At 37.1% G+C, this 27,231-nt stretch overlaps 1 protein-coding gene across 8 annotated transcripts in view; it reads left to right on the plus strand.

The window, feature by feature from the left end:
* The window catches only part of TLE1 (TLE family member 1, transcriptional corepressor), a 124,365-nt gene that overhangs the window by 88,256 nt on the left and 8,878 nt on the right, over positions 1-27,231 (plus strand). For all 8 annotated transcript variants that reach the window (XM_043964475.1, XM_043964520.1, XM_043964469.1 and 5 more), the window contains 3 exons: positions 45-121; positions 23,780-24,029; positions 26,050-26,297. In XM_043964475.1, the coding sequence (XP_043820410.1) occupies positions 45-121; positions 23,780-24,029; positions 26,050-26,297 (575 nt within the window). The remainder of the gene's footprint in view (positions 1-44; positions 122-23,779; positions 24,030-26,049; positions 26,298-27,231) is intronic.

Below are 27,231 nucleotides of genomic sequence, written 5' to 3' on the forward strand. Positions count from 1 at the left end.
AATCTGAGATATTTTCTTTTTCTTTTTTTCCCCCCTTTGTTCAGGTTGGTTTTGATCCCCCTCCTCACATGAGAGTACCTACAATCCCTCCAAATCTAGCAGGAATCCCAGGGGGCAAACCGTAAGTATCTTTAACTCTTTAGTAGCTTTCTAAACAGGGGAGGAGACTTAGTCATTGGTGTCAGCAAACAAAAATCCCAAAGGGATTACTGGCTTGGGGGGTTTCCAAGGAGATTTCTGATGTTTTAGCTCAGTGACTGCTAGTGTTTTCTATTAATATATAGCTAGTAGGTGTCATATGGACTGTATGTTGTTGGTAACCTCATGAATTTAACTTTCTGGAGAGAATCTGTAGAGTGGGCAGCATCTATCTGAAGGAAGATATACTGTACTTAGGTAACCATTTTCGCAGAAATACTTTGCCATTCATTCAGAAGACATAGGTTAGTTTTTTTAGTAATAAGCTGTCATCAGCTCTTAACATTGAAAACACTTGAGGCTGTCTTTTTGACTGTGCTAATAGTAGAGCCAGTTTTTGGCAGAAGTGAAATTCTGATGGACGTTGGGGCTACGAGAAACTCAACAATTGAAATTTAGATAGTATTCATTCACAGGTTTTATGTGAATACTTTGGCAAGTTCAAAAGAGCAGAGATAAAGTAGTGAAATCGATCTTTGAGGGGGAAGGGAAGAAGATGATTATTAAAACAGAAATGCTCTGTTTTAAAAAATTGGAAAAAGTCTGAAAAGTATAAAGAGTTACTTTATCTTTGAAAAGGAACAAAAATATTTAAAGGAATTCTTAAAATGTCAAATCCCCAAATGAAGTAAAAAATAATTATTAATGTTTATATAACAACCTTCTCCTTAATCCTATCCGTGTATGCCTTGTGCTGCCCTAAAAGCTAAAATGTAGTTTTGTCTAGATTTTATGAAAACCCTCTTAATAGGTTTTAGGACTTTTAAATGTTTAGGTGACATACAACTTAGAAACAGTATGATAAATATTACTGCTAAATATTCCTGGCCTCCACCCTTTTTGTATGTTTCAGTTGATTAGTCATATTGCATTATGGTTTTAAAACATACCCATTCATAAAGAGTGTGGTTGCAAATGGAACCATTTTTCAAATGGACCACCCAAAAGTATAAGGGAAAAATCGAATCTCTTACCCATCACCTGTCTTAGAAATCAAATTCCCATTAGTTTACTTTTCATGTCTATTAATGTCTATTACAGTGAAACTTGATTCCTTGAAATGATGTTATTGTTTATACTGGGTAGAAAGAAGTGTTAAGAATTTGAAGGTGAGAGTTTAGTTTAAGGAAGAGAATTGAGTGAAAAGAACTAAATAAACAATAATGGGAAGATTGTAAATAGATGTAGGCAGTTCCTGTTGGCATGAAAATAAAACAAGGTGTGGATTAACTCTGGAGCTGAGAGCTTGCTCTAGCTTGTTCCATCCCTAGTGTGATTTTAGTACTGGAAGGACCTTAGGCATCATCTGGTTCATCCCTTATGGTTTTGGTTTGGTTTGGTTTGGTTTTATTTTGTTTTGTTTTGAACCAGGCCTGTTATTTCATTAGTATAGTCAACTCTCTCTGCCAGTGCAAGGGGTTACCTAGAGAGTTGTATAGAGATGCTGAAAAGTTAAGTGACTTGCCTGATGTCATCATGCAACCAGTCTGTGTCAGAGGTAGAACTTCTACCCTGGTCTTTCTGACTATGAGACCATGGTTCTACTCACCACACCACACTGCTCTCTGGTTGTGCATGAAGAAGTTGAAGTTGAGGCTCGGTGAAGCAAATGGTTTGGTCGAGGGGCCTTCAGCATGAAATATAAAGTCCTCCCTTTGGCTTTTAAAGTTTTTCATAACTTGACTCCTTACTGCTTTCCACATACTTTGAGATCCAGTAACATTGGACTACTTGCTCTTCCTTGACCATACCTTTACCTTGGCCGTGTCACATGGGTAAAATGCTTTCCCTCCTTACCTGTCCAGCATTTTTTCTTTCTCCAAGACTCAGCCCAAATACCACCTTCTGCCAGCAGTTCTTTTCTGGTCTCCCCAGTGCTCCCCAGAATTTGAAGTTCAGGAAGGGCCTTAGCAATCCATCTAGTCATCTTTAAAATTGAGTGCATGGAGGTGCCGAGCTGAGCACACAGCAAATTAGAACTGCTACTCTAACTCAAATTTTTGGACTTCTGGTATTTTTGCTGTACCATATTGCCTCTGAATTTCAAGACTTATGATATGTAGGTTAATATTCAAGGCTAACTCAGCTATGGGGATTAACTTCCCAGAGAGGCAGGAAGCTAGTTTTACTAGAGAGCAAGTCTTTACTTAGATTTGCTGGGAAAAGTCTCTGGCTTTGTGGTTTAGACAATCCAAGCATGTGCATCCTTTGGCCTTTGGATGATTAGACTGCTGTCCCTTTCCCTTAATTAACTTCTTTATTGGGACTACCATTTGGATTCATGCCAGATTCATTTAAGATCCATATGTGGAATTAGTATTATATCCCTTTTGTTTTTTTTTAAAAATAAATTATTTCTATCTTTTGTTTTATATATATATATATATATATATATATGTGTGTGTGTGTATATATATATATATATATATACATATACATATATACATACACACACATATATAAACTTACATTTCTTTTTATTGTCACCCCCCTGTCCCTTCTCAGGGCACCCATCTCTAATAATAAAGAATAACAAGTGAAAGGTCAGGAAAACTAAACAACATATTTTTAAATGTTGTATATGCTGTATTCCACACCTCTGGTCCTCCCTCTCCCCAGAAGCAGGTGGAGGTAACTTTCTTTATCTCTTGTTTGGATCCACACTTGGCCATTGTAGTTTTGTGACACTGTTTAGATGGTTTTGTTGTTCTTTCCATGTACGTTGTTGTAGCCAATGTATATAATGTTGTTTTCCTGGTCCCACCAATTTCACTTTGTCATCAGTTCATGTGAGGCTTTTTAAATCTTCCTTTTTGCTTTTCATTTTTGGGGAGTATTGTGTTCATTTCTGAGGAGGCTGACAAACGTAAGTGTACCTGGAGAGGGTAATGAATGATCAACTTATTAGACCATAAACTCACCAAGAATAAGGAGAGAATTGTTATATTTAAGCTTTGCATTTTCCCTAGTACTTAGCACAGAGATTTGCATATGTAGTGTGTTTAATAAATGTTTGTTATATTTTACTTTGGCATATTAGTGTTTGGAAGAGTCTAGAAATTAGATCAAATGCATGCATTTATAAACAACTGCCTATCTAAATTGGTACTATTGACATCAGTGGTACAAACGGATAATAGCTTGGTTTGAGTCTCCAGCTTACAGCTGCTCTCTTTTCTTAAAATTCTCTATGTGTAATGCAGGAATCTGCTACCCCACTGTTTTAGGTTTAATTGTTTTTTGGGGGGAAGGGTGAGTCTCCCCATTTCATTCAGGCTAAAAATGCTGTAGCCACCCCTATTTCCAGTCCCACTGCCACTTAGCTTGGATGGGAGCTTTGACCTGTTCCATTGCCAACCTGGTCCAGTTTGCACAACCTTACACAATCCGGGGGCCTACCATGTTGGTATCAGACTTGGTGCAGATACAGACATGACCATGCCCTGCTAAGTACATCTTGTACATCTTAAAAGTACCTTTTTGGGCTGGGAGTTATAGGGGAAAACATTTAACTTCATTTGAGATAAGATTGCCTCTTAGCAAAATATGTTTCATAAAAGAAAGAGAGAACAGTGCTAGGATTCTAGCAATAAAGACATTTCATTGAAGAGGTGCTTCTTTGCCACTTGTCTTTTGTTAACTGATTTTGCTGGCTTTTCTTTCACTTACTATGCTTGACTTCCCAACTTACTTTCTTTGGTGGATTTGAAAATTAGGATGATGCCATTTTTGCTGACTGTAGCATTCTGGGTTTTTTGTGTTGCTGTTGGATTTTTTTTTCTGTCCATTATCTTCTGCAAATCTATGTCTTAGTGGTGAGGAGTTAACAGTGATTCTATATGGGCTTTAATTGAGCTAGTTTTTCTGCCCTCTGGCAAACTGGAAATCTGTAGATAATTTCTTTGGGATGTAGGGTAGGTCCTGGCCTTGCTCTAAGAGCTGCTGCATTTGAGCTGTTGGATAATTGTGATTTGCTCTCCTGCTCCTCAAAACCTGTTTCCACCACTCCCTCCCCTCCCAATGTGTCTGGACAAATTTAGATTATACAAATGGATTGCCAAATGACAGATAAAAGTAGGAAAGGAAAACTCACCCCAGCCTGCACTTGCAACATATATGCTACCAATTCCACAGGGTGTGATAGGTACCTGGATAAACAGAAAGTTCCCATTTCCACCACTGGAAATAATTCAAATCATTTGCCCCTATGGGCAGTAGAACACTAGTAGTCTGACTCAGTTCATCAAATATTCTGCTAGTGACACAATGGCTTGAGTGATGGACCCAAAGTCAAAAAAACTTGAATTCAAATCTGGGCTCAGATGCTTAGTGGTTGTATGACCTGGGACAAGTTACTCAATCTCTGTCTGACTCTGTCCATACAATGGGAATAAAAATAGCACCTACCCCAAATGGTTGTTGTGAGATAATAGTTGGAATGTGCTTAGCATGGTATCTGACACAGAATAAGCAATATATAAATGTCAACAATCATTGTTGTTATTATTATTAATAAGGTAAGAGGTATAAAGCCTTTTGCAAGCCTTAAAGTGTTACATAAATGCTAACCATTATATCTGTTAATTATTATGTATCTGTTTGCAAGGCACCATGCTACTTGCAGGGGGTTAAAAAAATGAAAAATGCTACTATCTCTACCCACAAGGAGTTTGTTGTCAAATAAAGATGATGTGGCATGTAAACAATATTATTATTCTCAATGGAACATGATTAAGGCAAAGAAGATAACACTTTTAGCTGGGGGGGAATAGAGGAAGCCTTCATGAAGAAGATGACACCAAGAGGTGCACCTGGAAAGAAGAGAAAAATTATATTAGATTTTTTCTTTTTATGAAAGAATTATCATCAAGGCATGGCAAGTGCTCTCTGCAAATGAACAGTGTGTAGGCACCAGAGTCAGGGAACATGGTTTGGGTTGGTTGGGGAAGTTTACCTGGGACAAAGCATGCTTAAAGCAAGTGAAGTGGAAGGGACAGCTTGGCTACCAAGTGCCAGAACGACCTACCTTGAAGCTGTCCCTTCTTCTTTACCTTCCAGAGGACACAGGGCACCCAGAAATGGCTGTTCATATGGCTTGGGTGAGTTGGGAGTCACCAACTCTAATCCTTGTGTGGAGGTGGAGGACCCCTGCCACTGCATCCTAATATCCTTTGGGCCTTGCATTCTTCCCTGCCTTCAGAACCTGATTTGCTGACATTCCCTAAGGACCCTTGGGTCTTGCCCAAGGTCTCTCTAAAGGACTTAGGTCTTTCCCTGCAGCTGAACTCTTTTATGTATAGTCTCTCCCTACTGGATATGCCTTCCTTGAGAGCAGGTGATGTCTCACTTTCTTCTGTTTTTATCCTAGTGCTTAGCACATATAATAAAAACTCAATAAATGTTTCTTCATTCATTTCATACTGTTAGAATGAATAAAACTTGTGAATTGATTGGATATAGGAATGAGGGAGAGTGAAGAACACAAGATTCAACCCTGATGGCACTATCAGGAAGAATAGGAAAATCAGAAGGAGTTGGGATAATCAGGAGAAATAAGCTTATTTGTGGACATGGTGAAGGTGAGATACCTGCAGAACATCCAGGTGGTGACCTCTACCAAGCAGTTGGAAATGAGAGATCAAGGCTAGATGCATAGACTTGGAAGTCATCTGCATAAGAGTGATAATTTAAGACGGGAATAGATGGGTTCATCAAAGGAGGATGTGTACTTATTTCTCAAACATAGGCTTTGGCTGAATAGTGTGAATGATTTACTCACCTTTGAGCCCTGGGAAAAGTTATACATTTTTATAGCTAGATGATATTTTCAGTATATTTCCTTTTTTCAGGATATTTTCCTTGTTTGATGATTAATTTAGCTTCTTTGCCTGCCTCTGTATTTTTTTAAATGACAACAGAATTACTGTGTGTGATGAAATTAAGCTAAAATATTCCTTCCATTTAACCTTCTCTCAGATTTTACAATTGAAAAATATTAAACTTCTTAACAATACAGAAATGTTAGCCAGTGGGAAACTTCCAAATGAGGCTGAAATATTACCATAATCAGCCTGTTTCTTAAGACTGGGATGAACCAGTAAATATGAACACATTTTGGAAAAAAGTAAAAAGATTAATACTAATGGTTTTCTGTAGAAAATGAAGAACATCAAAGTAGAGTCCATTATCTTGGCAATCCATATGATTTTTGCCTTCTGCTAATTGGACACATTGCAGAACTAAGGATCTGTTTTGTTTTGGTGACAAGTTAAAATAATAACAATAGCCTCATGTTTTTTCCTCTGTTCTTCAAAGTTTTATATTAAATACATCTTCTGTAGCCTTTTTTTTTTTTGAGAAGAAAATTAAATTGGTTGGGTTCCTGTTAGTAGAAGGGGCTAAGTATTCCCAGCATTTCTCTTGAAATTAACTTCCTGATTGGAAAGTCAGGCTGAAAGACAACAATAGCATTCAGGAGCTCCTTATGTTATTTGGGGGTTGGTTTGGCAGGGGATTTTTTGGTTTTGATTCAGAGTTGATATAGTGTAGTGGATAGAGATCTGGGTTCAGGTTCTACCTCTGATAAATACTGGCTGTGTGACTCTGGTTCACATTCTCCTAGGACTCTGGAATACTATTAACTTTCAGTGGAGATGCTAATTTACATTACTATCAGGAGTTTACTTGGGAATTTCTCACACTAGTAAAATGCCTGGTCCTAGCCCTATCTCTGCCTTTTGTGCAGAGGGAGGGGTATGGGGATATTCATGACCCATGATTTCATTGATTTGGGGAGTTATCCCTAAGAGAACTTCTACCAATGTAAATCAGCAACTATTTTGCAACTGATTGTGTCAGAGAATTGTTTGGTGGCAACTTGTAACAAATTGCCACATAAAGAGCAAGCAAACTAGCCTAGCTGAAACAGCAAGGCATTCTTCAGAGAGAAGCAGGAGGAGGCAGCATGTATTAGAATGTTACCTCCTACTTGGCCACCATCTTCCCTCTGAACCCAAGAGCCTTGAGAATAGTGATGCTTCCAAGCCAGTGCCCTCAGGCATCATCCTGTGGAGGACAACCTGGCAAGTGCTCCTCAAGATCCTGCAGCCACCATCTTTTTTAAGACCCCAAGAAGAAAGTTTTTATCAATGTCCCTGGCCCTTTCAGAAACTGATACGGTTTTATGAGTAGAAGTGACATTAAATAAGATTCTTTACCATCTGCTTTGTAGCACCCTAAGGACCAGAGGACTTTTCCATCTGACTTAGAACTAAAACCTTCCATGTGTGTTGGCCTCCCCTGTTGGAAGGTGAGCTCCTTGAGAGCAGGGATGGTCTAGAAAAGATGAGAACTAGAGATGGAAAATCTTATTTCCCTGGTGCTTTACACAAAGAGCTTAATTAATGCTTAATTTCTTCATTCAGTGAGAAGGTATGTGATTTGCACAGTCCTTTGGCCAGAGTGGGTCCGAGACAGCATTTGAACCCAGAACCTTGATTATCCTCACTCTAAGACCAACTCATTCTGTTGCACCATGTTGCCTTTCTTATTTATTACATGCCAGGGAAAATACCTCATTCCTTGTTATTGTATCAAACTCAAGAAGGTAAAGGCCCTTGTTTGGCATGGAATGGGAATCGTAAAATTCTCAGAGGCTATTTTAAAACTTAGTTGGTAGTTAATCCTTTAGCTGACTGAAAACATGGGTATTTTTACTGGGAGACTTTAATGTCTGGCTGTGAAAGATTCTGTAGTGAGTCACCAATTTTTTCCCCCTGGCCTATGAATTTAATTTAATACTTATGACTGAAATTAGGTCAGTCACTAACCTTTGCATTTCTCTCAGTTCATTTTCTGTAGCCCTTTTCTGAGACAGTAACTGGACCTGGCCTGACCCTTGTCTCTCAGTGTTAGAGTCAACCTTAATTCCTCATTCTGTACAAGAAGCAAAAAGGGCCATTTCTGAGTTCTGGAAACCAAAGTACTAGAACCAGAGAATTCAAGAGCTGTGAAGTAACCACATTTTCCAGATGAAGAAACTGATCCTCACATAGGTTAAGTGAGAGTAGCTGAACTAGAAATAAGGAAACCTTGGTCCTTTGTCTTCACTTTGTCACTCACTGTGATTTTGACCATGTCACTGCATGTATCTCAGTTTTATTTTCATCACTGGCAAAAGGAGAGGGTTGGATTAGAAGCTACCTAAGGTGCCTTCGAACTCAAAGATTCTGTCCAAAGTCACACAGTTAGTGAAAGAACTATGGTTTAAAACATAGGTCTCTTGTCTTCTAGGATTGTTGTCTCCGCACTTATTGTTAAATGAGGATTTTTCTGTACAGTAAGATGACACTGATAAAACATACTGTGGTAGTTAGTCTATCTCAATGTTTTAAGTACCAACTAAATAATAATAATATTAACAGCACATACTTACGCAGCACTTAAAGGTTTACAGAACACTTTACAAATAGTATCTCATTTTATCCTTAAAATAATCCTGGGAGGTAGGTGCTGTTATTATCCTGTTATATTCCATGTCTAACAGCCAGCCATATAAGGCCATTAGAACAATGTTGATGTTAAAAAAGATTTTCCTTTTGTTTTATGGAAAAGTTTAGGTCATTTAAAGAGCTTGGCTGTTTCCCAAAGGCTGTCTACCCCACTCTTTTTGCCCTGTTCAATTTCAAACTCATCTCATGGTCCATTTTCAGTGTCTGTCATTCTGAAGATGGGCAAGTTCTCTAGGTTTTCTACTCAACCACATATCACAGTTGGGATAGGCCTTCTTTATCCACTTGGTTTTGCTTTTTTAGATAAGTAGGCCAAACTTTGAGTGATTATGAATATCTTTTGGGATATTCTGCAGTAGAGATTCTTAACCTCCTGGGGTCTGTGGACTCTGAACAGATAATGGGAGTTCTGTGAAATTGGATGAGAAAGAAATTATGTCTTCATTTTCACTGTCTAACTAAAATTTAGCACTGCCATCAGTTGTGAATTTTAAAACATTCTGAACAAGGGTCCATAGTCTTCACCAGGCTGCCAAAGGGATCCACAAAACACAAAAATACTAAGGACTGAATGCACAAGAGCATCTAGAGGACCTCACTATCTATAGATAATCAATTTTCTGCTTAGACTCTGCACTGGATCACATCTGTGACAATGGCAGACATTTTTGATGATCTTACGTCTCCTTGGTTTGTGATTTCTTTGATAGTGACGGAGTTTGTTGAACAAAACTTATGACTGTTGGATCCTGTATTTCTGCCATATGCATGAGAGCCACCTTTTTGGATGAGACCCTTTAAGATTTGGGGTTGGAATTTTTTTTGTTTTGTTTTGTTTTTAATTGCATGCTTTTCGTTATTGTTATTGACAGCCATTAAGCACATTGTGATCTTGTTTACCATCCATCTTTCTGACAGTTGTATGATGGTAAAGATATGGTCTGCTCAGAAATATCATTTGCAAAAACCCTGGCTGTTCCCTTCTAATGACCTTAATGTGTACATAGACTATTCTAAATAAAAACACAGATGGAAAGGTGGGATTTTCAGCTAATAATCAATTAGTGGTGTTTTTTCTCTTTTCTTTCATCCTTCTTTCTTGACTTCCTTTCTGTTTTCCTTCCTTCAGATACCTCAACGTCCTCTAAATTGTATCATTTCCTGGACAGACCTGCATTCTTAGTCCTAGTACAGTTGCTGTTTCCCCATTTTTTTCTAGTATCATTTATACTTTATATACTTACATCTGAAACTATGATCATTAGCATCCAAATGTAGTGGCTAGTAAACTAACCCTTACAAGCTAAACAATCAGCCTCATTAACACTTTGCCCATACCTCCAGAGCTTTACTGACTACTTTAGTGAGCCCTGCTATTGATTATATTGAGTTAGTATCCATCACCAAATCAATAGTCAAGCCCATTGCCTGTCTCTGTTGTTGGTTGTGACTGTATCCTCCACCATCTATAGTAAGTTCTTCATTACTGATAGGTGACTTCTGTGACTGAAGTTCATGTGTTTCCAGTACACTGATGACTTTAGTAAACACCTGTTTTTCCTTTGAACACAGGGACACAATTCACTCATTAATAGTAGCTGTCTTTATTAGGGGGAAAAAAATAAACTGCTTCTTAGGAATACATTCTTGTTTTCTAGTTCACTGCTGTTGCCAGAATTCCCATTGGAGGAGGATCTGCTCTCTGTTAGTTACTTCACCTTCTGCTATGTACCTAATAAATGAAAGGCCCCTTGCTTCTAACCAGTTTTATTCCATTTCTGTATTTAAATCTAAGAAGCCTGGTAGAGTTTACTCTTTTCAGAATCTAATCCAGTTTCCAGCAATACAAGTGACCCTGGCCCACTGCCACCTGACCCTGAAAGCTACAGGGAGTGTCATTTCTCTGAGGCTGCATTGTCACCAATTAGTTGGTTTTGGCACTGCCCACATTCTAGAAGCAGTGCAGTAAATTATTCTATCTCTTGGTAGTTTGCCACATTCTTGTCCAAATGTCTCTTAATAACCCTTTTCTTTTGATTTTCTTTTTCTGTGTGTCCCCAAGTGCTTCCCTTCTCTTATCTGGCTGCCATTTTGAAAACTTCTCTGTTCCTACCCACCTGGCCTTCAGATCGTGTTGTGTTTCACAGCCTTTTCTTTCCTTTATACCTTTCATTACTTTTGCCTGTGTCCATTATCTACACATCTACTCACTTATGTGTATATATGCACATAACTGGTTGAGAATATGCTAAACACCTTAAGTTTCCAACTTTTAGTAAAGTATTCACACTTTTCCTTTTTCTGTTCTTTGATATTATTTTTATCTAAAATTCAAAACTACAAAATGCTTTATCCTTGGTTTTGCTTAATTTCCTTTAGACAGATCAGGAAATGCGTTTTATCTGCTAGTATACAGCTTTCTCATTTTTCCTCTGGTGTTCTTCCTGTTAGATCTAATTAATTAAACAAGTAAGTACTTATGCTCTGCATCAAATCAGTAATACCATTTCTGAATGCTCTCGGTATTATTTCCAGTGCTAAGTAACTAGTGTCAGGTTTTCTAGCTCTCCTGCTTCATTTTTCCTTCCTCTGTCCCCTTTATGCCCCCCCAATTGATCGTTGAATTCTTGTCCCATCATTTAGACAACACCAATCAGTTACATTGTTCTGGCTTAGTGCTCATTTGATTAGGCCTTCCAGCACAGCAGGCAGTTTCCAAGCTTCCTTTGAGGCCCCCTGTGACTAATGTATTAACATTCATGTGGGTTTCCCTTGGGACAGAGGAGTGCTTACTTCTCCTGGCAGTCTCTCATTGCACTGCGAATCCATTTAAAATAGTTGCAGTATTATGATCATAGGTCTCCTATACAGTTTAAAGCATGTGACACCTGGAAGATTAAGTGGAAGTTATCCAGAGATGTGCATTAAAAAATCCTTCTTCCATTTGTGCCTCACAGGCTTCTTTTAATCTGGAACATCTGACTCACAAAGAATCAGGGTTCAAATTCAAACACAATCAATTCCACTACCCTTTAAAGTTTGAACTGTTTGAAGATGAACTGTCCAAAGAAATATTGAAACTTTTATACAACTACTCAAATCTGGTGGTGCCCACCATGCTTTAGGGAGGACAAGAGAGAGAAATGAAGGCACACAAATGCTTTTCAGTGATAAAGCACAGATCATTCCTCTCTACCTCTTAACAGATTTTCTTACCAAATGAATTTAAACTCACTTAATTTTGTGTAAATGATCTGATGGTTGTTCATTTCTTCCTGAATTTTGTTTGCTCCTGTTGATAGAACGTGACACCTGGTTCCTATAACCTGTTGCTGTAGGAAAAACTCAGTATGATCTTTGACAAATCAAAGCTTATGTTTTATATAGCCTAGACCTCCACGCTGAGGGGAAGACTAATTACTTACCATTTACTGTATTGTTAGAGGTGTGTTACATTTTGGGTAGCTATAATGTGCTTATGTTGGAACATCTTGTGAAAATGTTATGTTACTGAGGAAACTTAAGGGTACCTTCAGGACAAGGCCTTAGGCTCTCTGGTATTTGTGCTGCATTTATTTTGTAATTGTCAGGCCATCAGTGTAGTTTTTATTACACATAAATTATTCAGATAAAAAGTAACAATAAGGATTCAAGCCAGAATGCCCATTTATTATCAGTTATTGAATTCAATTTGCCAAGAAATAACATATCTCTAATAGATTTCCTTTAATTTTTCAGTTATTTTAAAAGGTACATTGGATTTTCTTACAAAATGCTGGTATGTATTTGACATTAAACTAAGGAAAGCATATGTTTCCATGGCAGTTAGCATATATTCTGATTCTCAGTCAGTTGTATCTCTCATCCATCTTCTTTCCATTACTTCTGCCATTTCTCTGATCCAGGCCCATGTAACCTCTCAAAAGACTATTGCAGTGCATTAATAAATACATTGTTGATGGAGTTGTGATTAGGTCTAACCATTATGGAAAGCAATTTGTTTAGCAAAAGTTGCTAAACAGAGTATGCCCTGTGAACCATTATAAGACTACTAGACCTATATCCCAAAGAGATAAAATAAGGAGGAAAGGACTTTCTATACAGAAAAGTATTTATAGTAGCTCTTTCTGTGGTAGCAAAAATACTGGAAACTAAAAGGATGCCCAACAATTAGGGAATAGCTGAACAAACTATAATATTAATGTAATGGGAAACTATTATGCTGTAAGAAATGAGGAAATAGATGACTTCAGAGAAACATGGGAAGACTTGTATGGACTGATGAAGAATGAAATGAATAGAATTAGGAAAACAATTTATATGACACTATCAAAGAAAATAACTTTTAACAGTCTAAGCATTCTGATCAATGCAATAACCACCCTTGATTTCAGAGGACCAGTGATGAAGCATGCTAACCACCTCCTGACAGAGAGGGGATGGACTCAGGGTGTAAAGTGAGACTTTTTTTTTTTATGATCTTCCAACTTGTCTACTCACCTTCATCCTTCATGTAAACTACCAGATTTATCTTTTTAATGTAATTTACCCGATCATGACATTTCACTGTTCAAAAACTATCAATAATCTCATCATATTGGCCACTAAATGAGGTCTGAACTTCTCCTCTTGATATTTAAACCTCTGCACAGTCTAATTGTTCCCTTATTCTGTAATGTGACTTCAAATAGACTTAGTTACATTTTCTTCCAAACATGGCACATTTCATGTCTCATGATCTCTGTACACTTGAAACACTCTTTCCCTTATCACCACCATTGAATTCTTATCCCATTTATTAGGATTTAGCTCACATGCTGATTACACAGAATTACAGAATCAAGTTGGAAGCAACTTCAGAGGCCTTTTTGATCAGCCCATAAGAATCCTACTTCAGTAGACTCTCCAGTAACTGATCTTTTCTTGAAGTCTTAATGAGGAAGAATCTACTACTTCCCAAGGTGGAGGATAAACTATCAAGCTTATCCAAAAATAGGATGTCCTGCCTTAGGAAATAGTAGATTCCTTATCAGTAGAAATTTTCAAATCTAGAGATTGGTGAGTCAGTTATTGTTTTGTTTCTACCTTTTTTTGCACCACTCCCCCCCCCACCTCCTGTCTTTGAATTCTTCATATGTGTCATTCATTGTAGCAAAGTTGAGTCATTCCTTACCCATTGGGTATATAGTTTGTTTCCAACTTTTTCTTTTGCAAATTGTTAAAAAATATTTTTGTGTAGACAAATCTTTAGCTTCCTTAAATTTAAACCAAATGGTGGAATCTAAGGATGAAAAAGTATGAGTGATTTTAAAAGTGCAAGTCATTTTCTAAAATGGTTGACTAGTTTATAGTTTTACCAACAATATTGCTGTTTTCCTTCAGCCCTTCCAACAATGAATTTTTCCATCTTGGCCATTTTGACAGGGATAGTTAATACCTGAGTTGTTTTCTGATGACGAGCAATTTTGAACTGTATTTAGATGATAGTTTTTTGTTTTTAAAATCTATTTGTTTGTGGTAAAATTATTTGTGGTAAAGATTAATATTGTAGTTTTTAGCTGACTCATTTGGGAGGGGCCACACCTGGCCCACCCTGAGGTTACATATGCTATTGAGGTCAGAAGGAGAACTCTCCATAAGCAGTTTTTGAAGGACCACCCCTTTTGGGGGGAGGAAAGATTGAACACTTCCTGAAGGGAGGTGGAGGGTTCTTCAGGAACTCTAGGCTTCTTCCAGAGTGCGGTCTCTCGATCTTCTCCCCTGGTGGTGGTGCGAGTTCGCTCTGTCTCAGGTGGCTGTTTTCCTTGGTGGTATGAGCAACTGTAGACTGTCCAGGTGTTGGTGAGTTAATTACGGAAAACCTTCCTTTGAACTACCTTAATTGGAAACAGTCTGAGGATTGAATAGGTTAAATTTAAAGAGTATTTATCTGTATTTCTATTTTCCTATTTCCTTGTCTTTGATTTTTATTAGTTTCACCTTTGTTGTTTAATTAATTCCCAAGTAATAAAATCTGATCCTTTTGTGAACTAAAGCTTAGAGGCTCCTTTCTTATTGGCCTGGGAGAAAATATCTAAAAGGGCAGTTCAGAGGAGAGGGGGAACATAACAGGTCCCTCATATTTCCGGGACCCGAATATTCTGGCGAGTCACCCAAATAACGCTTCATATATCAAATTTTGGTCCTCACATGTTCATATCTTTTTTAAATTTAATTTAATTTTTATTTATTTATTTATTTTTTTGGTGAGGCAATTGGGGTTAAGTGACTTGCCCAGGGTCACGCAGCAAGTAAGTATCAAGTGTCTGAGGCCAGATTTGAACTCAGGTACTCCTGAATCCAGGGCTGGTGCTCTATCCACTGTGCCACCTAGCTGCCCATTCATATCTTTTTATGACTTATCTATGGGGGAATTTTTTTTTTAAGTCTTAGAGATTTAGGTTGCTATCCTGTAGATTTTGAGTATTTATTTTTTTCAGGTATAGTTAATGGAAATTTTTTCACAGTATCTTATACTAGCTGCATTGCTTTTATTTGTGCAGAAGTTTTTTTGCTATTTTGTCAAAATCGTTTACTTTCTCTCTCATAATATCTATAATAGGGGCAGCTAGGTGGCACAGTGGATAAAACATTGGCCCTGGATTCAGGAAGACCTGAGTTCAAATCTGGCCTCAGACACTTAACACTTACTAGCTATGTGACCCTGAGCAAGTCACTTAACCTTCATTGCCCCACAAAACAAACAAAGAAACAAGACAACAAACAAAAAACCATAATATCTGTAATACAAATGGATAAGATTGCTTCCTCTTTTCACATTTTTGAAAGTTAGAATCTTCCATTCTGTAGCTTTTTTTCCCCTAGACTAAATGACTTTATATTTGGAGTGAATATTTAATTGTATATCTAGGTAGTTTATCCATTTGGAATTCATTATGATAGAATTCATTATATGTTTAAATTTTTTTGTGTGGGGCAATAAGGGTCATGTGACTTGCCCAGGTTCACAGAGCTAGTAAGTGTCAAGTGTCTGAGGCCAGATTTGAACTCAGGTCTTCCTGAATCTAGGGCCAGTCCTTTATCCACCTAGCTGCCTCAGTAGAATTCATTATAGTAAAAGGCAGTGTCCTAAACCTAATTTTCCCAGATATTTTTGTTGAATAACGAGAATATTCCTCAATAGGTTGTGTTCTTGGGTTTATCAAGTGTTAGATTGCTGATAATGTTTATTTCTAAATCTTGTGTATGTCCATTGATATGTCTTTCTATTTTTAATCTGGTACCAGATGGTTTTGGTAATTACCATTTTATATTTTGAAATATGGTCATGCCATATCTTCCTTCTTTTTTTTCTTTTGAAAAGCTTTCCCCTAAGATTCGTGACATTGACTTTTCCATATAAATTATTACTATTGTCTCCTCATTTCATAAATTTGTTTCCTAAGAGTACTCACTACTATGGCTTTTTTAAAAGGATAGTACTTACTAGTATTGCTATAGTTATTAGCATGGCCCATACATAACCTTATAAAATTCAGTTACTTATCTAGGTATTTTTCCTTAATTGTATCTGTATTAGAAGTTAACTGATGTGCAATGAGTGAATGAATGAATGAATGAATGAATGAAAGAAAGAAAGAAAAAAGGCATTTATTAAGCAGCTATTCTGTATCAGACACTGTGCTAGAAGAGCTATGGATATAAATAGAAGCAAACAAGACCATTCCTGCCCTCAAGGTACTTACACACTAGTAGGGGTAGACAGTATATATAAGGGGAAAGGGGTAGAGGAAAGTGTGTGCAACAAAGGATGCATGTTCATAGTGCCATGGCTTGAAAATGGCCAGGAAATGGTATGGTAGGCTTAGAACTGGAGAAGATAAAGCTAAATCTTATAAATTAGAGCAGAGTCCCAGGAGCATTTTGTTGCTACTTGAAATGAAATGGTATTTCTCTTTCTATCCATTATTCTGGGCTATTTTTATTAAAATATAGAGGTGTTGATTATGGCCTTATTTTATTTTATTTCTTGATTGATTGTGGGGCAGTGAGAGTCAAGTGACTTGCTCAGGGTCACACAGCTAGTAAGTGTCAAGTGTCTTAGGCCAGATATGAACTCAGGTCCTCCTGAATCCAGGGTCAGTGCTTTATCCACTGTGCCACCTAGCTGCCCCCGCCCCCCATGGCCTTATTTTATATGCTTCTACTTTGCTGAAGTTATTTTTTATCTTTTTTTTTTAATTGTCTAAGGTTTCTTAGCAAAATCATCATGTCATCTTTGACAAAACTCTTCCTTTAATTTCTGTTTCTTGACTTACTGTTATAAACTACTATTTCTAGTATTATATCAAATAATAATGATGACCTTGGGCAGAGCTCTGGCCCTAGAGTCAAGAAGTTGAGTTCCAACCCATCCTTAGACAATTAAAAGCCATAAGACTGAGCAAGTCACTTAACCTTACTGCCCTGATTTTCCTCAATTATAAAACAGGGATAATAGCAGCACCTATCTCCCAGAGTTTCTGTGATGGCCAAATGAGATAACATTTGTAAAGTGCTTACTTAGCACAGTGCCTTGAACATAGTAGGCATTATATAAATGCTTAGTCCCTCCCTCCCTTCCATGTTTCATTTCTAATTTTATTGAGAAAGTTTCCAGTGTTGCCTCATTGCAAATAATCTAGCTCTTGGTTTTTGATCAGTGCTTTTGAGCACATTAAGTATAGTCACTTTCATCTCTATGCTTTTGGTGTGTTTTTATCTTAGGAATTTTCTGTATCTTTTGATAGAGTCATGTGGTTGTTTTGGCGTTGTTTTGTTCTCAATATGATTTGTCGTGCTAATTGTTTTACCAAATGCTTTCCTGGTTTAAATCCAACTTGGCCATAATGAATATTTTGTACACTTTGCTATAGTCTCTTTGCCAATTTTATTTGTTTTTTTTTAATTATATCAATATTCTTTCACTAGTGGTATTGGTATTGGTCTTTAGTTCTTTCTCTACTTTGTCCTTAGGGACAACAGGAGATAAAGGAATCAACTATACCCTTCCTTTTTTCTATCATAAGTTCTGAGGTGAAGAGTGGTTACTTCTTTCCAAGGTTCCCATTGTTTCTGTTTCAGCAACTTAATTCCTTCTTGTTAGAATCAGGTCTAGAGCAGGATTTCCTTCTTCATTTCCTCTACCTTTTGAAAAAAATACTGATTTGTACCAAAGAAAATCAAGAATTTGCCTATGTGCTTTTAGTAGGGAGAATTCCAAAACATGCCTAGGCAATTAAAATCACACATTTACTAATATATCATGTTCTTGCTAAGTTTGTGATTTGTTATCCAAACTCCTCATCTGTTTCAATCTTCTGGCCAAGTGGTCTAAAGCAAGTGTACTTCAGTACTCTCTTGGTTCTCCAGTTGGTTCCCATGTATCCCATGATCATCGCTGTACAAATAATCATTGTATCTACATACAACAATTGCTCATTTCCAATATTTCAAACTACCTGCTGGTCATCTCTGTCTACATATCATAGGCATCACAAACTCAACATACCTGAAATTAAACCTGTTATTTTTCTCCCTAAACTACCCTCTTCTCCTAAATTTGCTGTTTCTGTCAGTAGCATCAGCATTCTCTATATTACCAAGGTTCATAACCCTGTCATTCTCAAATCTTCACTGTGACTGACCACCCTCCCTCCCCCCTTTCCCCAATCCTCTACAGGCCTGCCCGACTTTATCAGTTATACCCTCTAAGCATTTCTCCTATTTGTCTATTTCTCTTATATTGATTCCTTCCTTCTTTGGGTTCTTACCACTTCTCAGCCTGAGCTATTGCAGTGGGTCACATGTTGGTCTCCCTGCAACCACTTTCTTCCTTCTTTAATCCACATTCCACAGAATTGTCAAATAGATATTCCTGAAATATAGGTCTGACCATATTTTTCCATTCTTGTTCAAGACATTACCACGACTCCCTATTGCCTTTAGGGTAAATAATAAACTTGTTTTGGCATTTAAAATCCTTCACTGTTTGGCTACAGCCTATCTTCTTAGGCTGATTAGTGTGTGCCACACACACACACTCGCACACACATACACCCTATTCCACAGACAATCTGGTCTGCCTCCTGTTCCCCATACACTGTACACTCTAAAGCCCTCTTAATCATATTTGCAAGACAAGTATATTTTAACCAGCCTTGTTCAGTTCACTCCATCTCTTGCCAAGAGCTGTGTTTCAAGCCATGGTTCAGAAATAGAAACCCTGTCCTCATCCACCATCTTCTTAATTACCTTTTCCCTTTCAAAATCTGCGTTTCTCTTCAAAAGCCTCGGCTTTTCACTCAGTAACAGTGAGAAAAACACCACCTGTGATCCTGAAGGGCACAGTTTCTTACCCAGGCCATCATAATCCCCAGCAACCTGAGTATTAGCTTTCATGTTTCAAAAGGTTTAGGAGGCTCTTTGTCACATTCTGGATACATACTTGAGGAAGAAAGAAGACCTTTTTATTATTGTTGAGACAACAAATGCCTGCCTTAGTACCCTTCAGCATGGAGTCACTCACTAATAGTCCCTACTTTTCTTCCTCTGAGCCTTATTGGGTAACTTCTCACCTTATGGCTCTCATAATCTGTTATCCTTCCCTTGTAGCATAAGATGCTTCCGCCTGAGAAGGTACAGTGCATCTTGATAAAGAAAGAACTTCCTACCTATTATTTAAAGTGTTTATTGATGGTCTTCTTTTTCTCCCCGTTGTTTCAGCCTTTTACCATTCAGCCTCTTAGGAATCATATCATTGTTCATACTTTTGTTTCCTTTGTATTCACCTTGAAAAATTCTGTTCTGTTTTTGCAAGGGACATTTCATTTTCCATGATAACTTGGAACATGAAGAGGGATTTTTCTAATAATGTAGAACACATATAGCAACTTCTGGCCATGTCAGAGAGACAGTTCAGAATTACTATAGGCTACTGCACTATTCCCCTTGCTTTCAGTACTTAATAGATACATAATCTTTAATCCTCTCACCTCTAGATCTGCCCAGATACAGCAACTATAGGTAGATGTTGTGATTACTAATAAAAAAAATCAATAGTGGTTTTTTGTCCATGTATTTTCTCTACCAGCATACACTAATAGTATAACTACTACCGTGTGGTTCCATGAACTTTTTTCCCTGAAAAGAGGTCCTCATATACAAAGTTCTATGTGAGGCAGTTTTCTGTTTTCTGTGATAGTTATTTGTGTATGTATCTTAGCACCCCCATTAGATTATAAGATCCTTGAAGGAGCAGACATCGTCTCATTTATCTTTGTATTGTCCTCAGCACATAAGAGTATAATTTGTACATAGTTGTTCAGTTGACATTTAAATTTTTTTGAATGGATAGGTGAATTGTGTATATACACATTTCTAAATTATGTGTTTTTGTTTAAATTCATATCTGAAATTTGAGGTTTACACTTTCAGAAAGGTGATTGTTGCATGCATGGTATCTGCTAAGTACAAGAGTTCCAAAAAAAAAAAAAAAGAGCATAAGCTTAATTCAGAACAAGAGAGAAAAAGTTCTCATTTTTTCATTTGTTGTAGTGTGTGCATTAAGAATTATTTAAAGGAGTTTTAAGCCTTATAACTCAAAATATGCATTCTTATATTTGGTATAGAAAGGTAAATTTGAAGAGTTAAAATTGCGTCTCTTTTTGGTTGGATAATGAAGTATGGTAGCTCTTTCCTAGGAAAGTCTGTAGCTCTTGAAAGAAAATGGAAAAATTTGTAGTAATGGAAAATCTAACTCATGCTAAAATTGCAATGACTAGTTTAAATACCAGTGGAGCAGCGTGGTATAGGGCTTTAGAAAAGATCTGGATTTGTATCCAGCCTCTAATGCTTTCTAGCTCTGTAGTCACATCACTTAACTGATGAAATCAATTTCCTCATCTCTTTAATGGGGATAATGATCATCTCTACTACCTCCCTTCACAGGGTTGTGAAGATCAAATGCTATAATATATATAATGTTCTTTGTAAACTTTAAAGTACTATATAAACGTCAGTTATTGTTACTATTTTTTAAATGAGATAATGTACTTAAAGTACTTTGTAAACATTAAGCCACTATATAAATGTCTTCTTTTATTATTATTAATATGGAAAACAAGGCTTCTAGATAGTTTAATATTTAGCTTTGTTCTGGGTTGAAAAAGATACAAGAATGGACAGGGGATAAAAGAATACTTGGGTCATTAAGATTAGTATGGAATCACAAAATGCCGGATCCAAAAGGATTGTTATTACATCTAACCCCCTGATTTTAAGGATGAGTAAACTAGGGCACTTGAGAAGTTGTGGCTTGGCCTAACGTCATGTAGCTTGGTAAAGCAGCAAACATGGGTCTTCTGACTTAAAAAAAAACAAAAACAAAAACAAACAAAAAACCCAATGGGCTATCCTCTATTCTAAAACAGTGATTGGACAGAGTAGCTCTTATTTAAAGTGTGTGTGGAGGGTGGGTGGTGGGTGATATTCAAGTATATTTAAGATGCCCACGGCATTGTTTCTAGTGAATAATTTTTGACACAATACATTTAGGCCTTTCCCTTGTCATAGGGAAAAGGGTTGTTGGGGTGTAGAGAGGAGGTTATTGAAACGAATGGGGAAAATTGTCCTATAAATGGAAGAAAAACAAGCATAGTGAGTGTAGTCTTGGGTAGAAGGAAAATTTTTGTTCCATAGAACTAAATACTTTGCCTAATGAAAGGAAAGACCCCATTGGCAGGCAAAGTGCTGCTGAATGAATAGGAGAAAGTAGAAGAAAGAACGTGCTCAGCACAGGAAGCCATATGTCAGAGCAGCATTATGAGTATGTAGCTTAGTGTTAAATATAGAGCTGAGTAATTTCAGGCAAACATGGAAAGGAATATGTCGAGAAGCTTTGTTTTTTGTTTTTGTTTTTTTAACACAGGAATACAATGTATCAACAGATTAATTTAAGGAAGTTCAAAGGGTTTGGGGTTTTTTGGTTTGTTTTGTTTTTTTGTTTTGTTTTCATTAAAGCATACGAACTCACCATTTCAACTTGCGGTAGGAAATTGTAGGTAAAAGTAGAGTGGAATGATTTTTATATTCCTTCAAAAGCTCCTTCAATATTTTATCATGGAAATAGGAAAAAAAGAACCTTTTATAGAATCGTATGGGCACTCTCCGCTTTTCACTTAGAATATATATTCAAGAAGGAAAAACATTTTAGGATAGTCAGAAGAGTGATTATTCAGTTTTGAAGAGAAAAAGAAGTAATCTTTCTTCTTCTACAAGACTGTAAAATTCGAGATTTGAGACAGACCTTTATTTTAGTTGCTTTATATTTTTAAATAATATACATTAGGACAGTGCTTGGTATCTAGTAGCTGCTTAATACATGTTTATTGACTGACTCACTGATTTGAGCAATAGAAGGAATATTGGTTTTGGAATCAGGATCTGGGTTCAAAATCTGGCTCTGCCACTTACCAGGTTTGTGATCATGGGAAAAACATTTAATGTCTCCAACCGCAGTTTCCTCTTTAATAGGGGTTTGGACTCTTCCTTTCTAGTTACAAATCTATGATCTTTGTGATAGGCAGTTGGGAGGAATAATAGATAAGAATTTTGTCTCCCCTTGGAGTGAAGAGATGAATTCAAATCCCACCTTAGGCCTTAGTAGATGTGTGATTCTGGCAAGTCACTTAACCTCTCTGCCTCAGTTTCCTCATCTATACAATGGGAGTGATAATAGCACCTACAACTCAATGTTGTTGTAAGGATCAAATGATATGTTAACATATATTTATGCATATAAAGAAACACATATATGCACATGCATACACACATTTTATACATACATACACACAAACACATTACTATGTATTGTGTGTGTATTTAAAAATAACTTTTCAAACCTTAAAATTCTTTTAGCTGTTGTCCATCATTGTCGTTTTCATCATCATCATCATCATCCTCAAATCCTCATACAACCTGTAAATCCACTTTATGCATCAGAAGGCTACCATCTTTCTTTTTTGGTAGAAAGATGGATAACTTATTAATGGTTGACTGTGATTAGAACCCTGGTCTCATTGCCTCTTATTTTAGCCCAGTGCTCTTAGCACTCCACCATAGTGCCTCCTACTGCTACAAAACCATTGGTTCCTCTTATGTTTAAACATGGAAAGTTTAGTTTTGGAAGTACCAAGTTTCCTTGGCAAATTAAGATATGCAGAGGAAGTGGTTGAGTCTTTTGAGATTCAAGATTAGAACTACAAGAAGTGTGATAGGCTCAGCTTTGTTTTTTGTTTTTGATTGGAGATCAAGGGCAGGTCAAGGAAATCTAAGAAAATATTGGTGTGGCTTTATATTGCCAATAATAACCCCTTCTGTGTTTGCCAGCATTTTCTTTGGTGCAGGACTCATTACTCTTCCGTATCTTCTTCTCACTAATGTCTAGAGAGCTCCGTGAATGGTTACTAGGGATTCCAACACAGATTTTTAGGAATGGCAGATGTCTTATCTTCTGAACCACAGGAATTCTATTTGTGTCTCTTATTTTCAAACCAAACATTTAACAAAATGATCTTTGGAATGAATAGACAGTGGGTATATTGGCTTTTATAGTTTGTTTGTAATTGTATCTTAAATATTTGCTAAGGGCAACAGTATTTAATCAGAGTATATGATTTGAAAGTTTTGTGTTATTTTAAAATAAATATGCAAACACATGGAAAATAATTGCTTAATCTTATTTCATCAAGACATAACTCAGTATGGTGGCCTTCCTGCAGCTGATAAATTTCTCTTGCCATCTATATTAGATTTATTCTCTTACTATTTAATTCTTCAACTTGAATTGATTTCACGTGAGGGGGAAAAAAGTTTAATCAAGTAAAGGACGTGGTCAGTAGCTTTATGTCTTTCTCAAGTTAGTGCTGTGACTTAGTGACAGATTTCTTTATGATGATATTTTTTCTCTATTCTCTTTTATGTTCCTTTTTCCCAATTCCTCCTCTTCTCCCCTGGCTGCCCCTCCCCAAAAGCGCATACTCCTTTCACGTTACTGCAGATGGTCAGATGCAGCCCGTACCTTTTCCCCCCGATGCCCTCATTGGACCTGGAATCCCTCGACATGCTCGTCAGATCAACACCCTTAATCATGGAGAAGTAGTATGTGCAGTTACTATCAGCAACCCCACGAGACACGTGTACACTGGTGGGAAGGGATGCGTCAAAGTCTGGGACATCAGCCAACCTGGCAATAAGAGTCCAGTCTCTCAGCTGGACTGTCTGGTAAGTGAGCAGGAACTTATGCACAAGGGTAATTTCTCCTTGGAGACTCAATAAGGAAATAGCTGTCCTGGCTTGGATTTTATTCATATTATGAGGAAATAGAGGCCAGTTCTGTTTCCTGTGCTTAGTATTTAGCTTGACTTTTCCCCCTCCTTAGATTTAGAGGCTTTATTTATTACTACTGTGGTTGATATAATCAAATCCTAGTGCTGCTATGATTCCCCCCCCCCCAATAATTCACATTTATTTGGATTTTTGTTGTAAGAAAGTTTCCCTTTTAATGAACTAGAGCATACCTAGAAATGCACTGGGAATTCTTTTCATACAGTTCAACTTTGATTTTTGTTGAACTTTTGCATAAAAATTGGACAACATAATAGCATAAAAAGCATTCTGAAAGATTGACATCCTCTAGAGAGACTCTAGGGATATATGAATAGTGTATTAATCAGCATCTTCTGATAAGGAAACACTAATAGGTCTTAATTATAAAGACTCTTAAGTGTCTCAGCTAAAGAATAATAGATACTGTTATAAAGACTCTAAAGTGTCTTGTTTAAGAAAGGAGGGCAAAATATTAGTTTCAGAAGAGAGATGATAAAATGAACCTCCTTTTTCCTAAAAGAGAGGTGGATTATGGATATGGAATGTTATATTTACTTCCTGTTGAGATTATGTGTTAATTGTTTCTTCTTGACTTATTTTCTTTGTTATAAAGGAGGGCTTTATGGGATGGGAGTTTATAATGGAAAATAGATTTCTAAAAAAGGCATTAAAAAAACTTTTAAAAATTGTGATTTTTAAAACGATAAGTCAGTAAACTTATCTCTAAAAATAGGACTGTCATTTTGTAAATATGTGCAGAAAAAAGATAGATTATGTTGTGTACTATAGCTATAACTCTTAGATTTGTGGACTACATACTATTTGACTTAGACAGACCACAAGAGGCCTCTTTGTTTTATATAATGCCTGTATTCCCTCTCTTTTCATAGATAGGGCCCTGTGAAGTTAAATGCTGCCTTCTAGGGAATGTGAGTTGAAGAAACTGCTAGGAATCCAAGCAACAGGTTTTTGGTTTGTTTGGTTTTTAGGTACATTGGCTATCTTACCATTTAAGCCACAGGAATTCTTGTCATTTTTCAACCAGATCATTTCATAAAATTGTTCAGTTTTCCTGGACAGAATTCAGACCCCAAAACAAAAACCCATGCTGTGTGTGGTATTTGGGGCTATGTAAGGTAGATTTAATTTAAATATTGACAAAGTCACTTAGCTAAAGTTTCCATGGCTTTTCAAATAGTTGACAGCAACTTAATCACTGAAAAAATCCAGAAAAAATATCTATGATTTTTGTTCAAAAAATACATGAATTTATTGTAGATTTAATGGATGGATGGAGTTTAAAGTGCAGAGAAAGTCCTTTCTTCATCTTGTTGGTATAACTTGCCGGTTTTTGTTTGATAATATTTCACAGATGTTGAGAGTAGAAAAGATGAGAACTTTCCCATCATCTTACTTTTTTACCTTTCAGGGTGGGAGACCTAGTACTTAACGGATACTTTCCCTGATAGGGACAGATCTATGTGAATTTTTTTCAGTAAAAGCCTACCTGAGTAATGAAGACATAACACACATCTTAGGAAAAGTAGGTTGAGGAGCAATGAGCAACAAAAAAATTCATTTCTTCAATATTCCAATGGTAATTCACAGAGTACAGAGAGACAAATGATTTATAAACCAGCTTTGAACAGGTTGCCAAAGAGGAGGTATTTCTTCTTAGAGAAACAAGTATGCAACTTTATGTTCAGTTATGGGAAAGTGAATTTAATATTGCCCACGTATTAAGATGAGGTTGTGACGGCATTTGAAGATAGCAAAGGGAAATTGGGATTCCAATGTTCCCTTTGCTATACTTTGGAACCTTGAGACATCCCAAATTTGAAGTCTGTAAAACCAAACTAGTGTTATATCTTGTTGGGTAGTGCACTGTAGTAATTGAGCAGTGTTTATTTCACAGAACAGAGATAATTACATCCGTTCCTGTAAATTGCTACCTGATGGCTGCACCCTTATAGTAGGTGGAGAAGCTAGTACGTTATCGATTTGGGACCTGGCAGCTCCAACCCCACGCATCAAAGCTGAGCTGACATCCTCAGCTCCTGCCTGCTATGCCCTGGCCATCAGCCCCGATTCCAAGGTCTGCTTCTCCTGCTGCAGTGATGGGAACATTGCGGTGTGGGATCTGCACAACCAGACACTGGTCAGGTAAGGTGACTATGATCCCTGGAAGAGACATTATTTGAATAGATAATCAAGATGCTCCTGACCATACGCTGCCTTTGGTAGTTATCAGCAAATCAACCAGCATTTGTTAAGTTCTTATTATGTGTGAGCCACTGTGCCAAACTCTGGAGATAAAAAGAAAAGACAAAAACAGTCCCTGCCCTCAATGACAGGAGGAGACTTGGACATAAACAGGTGTATGTAAGATACATACAGAATGAAGGAGAGGCAGACCTATAGTCTAGCTGAAGGGGACTGGTAAAGGCCTCCTGCAGGAAGTGGCATTTTAGCTGAGTTTTAAAGGAAGCCAGGGATCCTAAGAGATAAGCGGTAAGGAGGACGAGTCCCAGGAGATGTGTGATGGGGGGAGCCAAGGCAAAAGCACAGAGATGGTCAGATTTCATGAATAAAGATCCACACTTTCCAGACCAGGAATTCGTTTTGTTTTTCATAACTTTATTTCAGTATATATTTGGCTTCCTTTGTATTTTACCTTACAAATTTTTTAAAAAATGATTACAAGAAGGGTCCATAGACTTTACTAGACTGCCAAGGGTATGCATGACCCAGAAGAGATTAAGAACATATTCCCTAGGGTAGACCTCTATAAGGCTATCCTCAAAGCTCCTGCCCAAAGTTTTAAAGTTTCTCCTTAACCATCTTCAACCCAATTTCGCGGTATTTGTGTTTTACTTGATGAAGAATAAGCATTGGTCATGAGAGGGCTTTTCTTTACCTAGAGCTGTTGGTTGCAAACACTACCAGCTCTCTGATAAGAAATGGTGATATAAACTGTCCAGAATTATTGGAAGAACATATTTCAAGAACATGGCCCTGAAGGATGGTTTTTAAAAGTATTGGAATTTCTCAGAACCTAAATAAAACCTACACGATAATCTTACTATGTCTAGCAAAG

This window comes from Dromiciops gliroides, chromosome 1, assembly GCF_019393635.1.
Source record: "Dromiciops gliroides isolate mDroGli1 chromosome 1, mDroGli1.pri, whole genome shotgun sequence".
Lineage (NCBI taxonomy): Eukaryota > Metazoa > Chordata > Mammalia > Microbiotheria > Microbiotheriidae > Dromiciops > Dromiciops gliroides.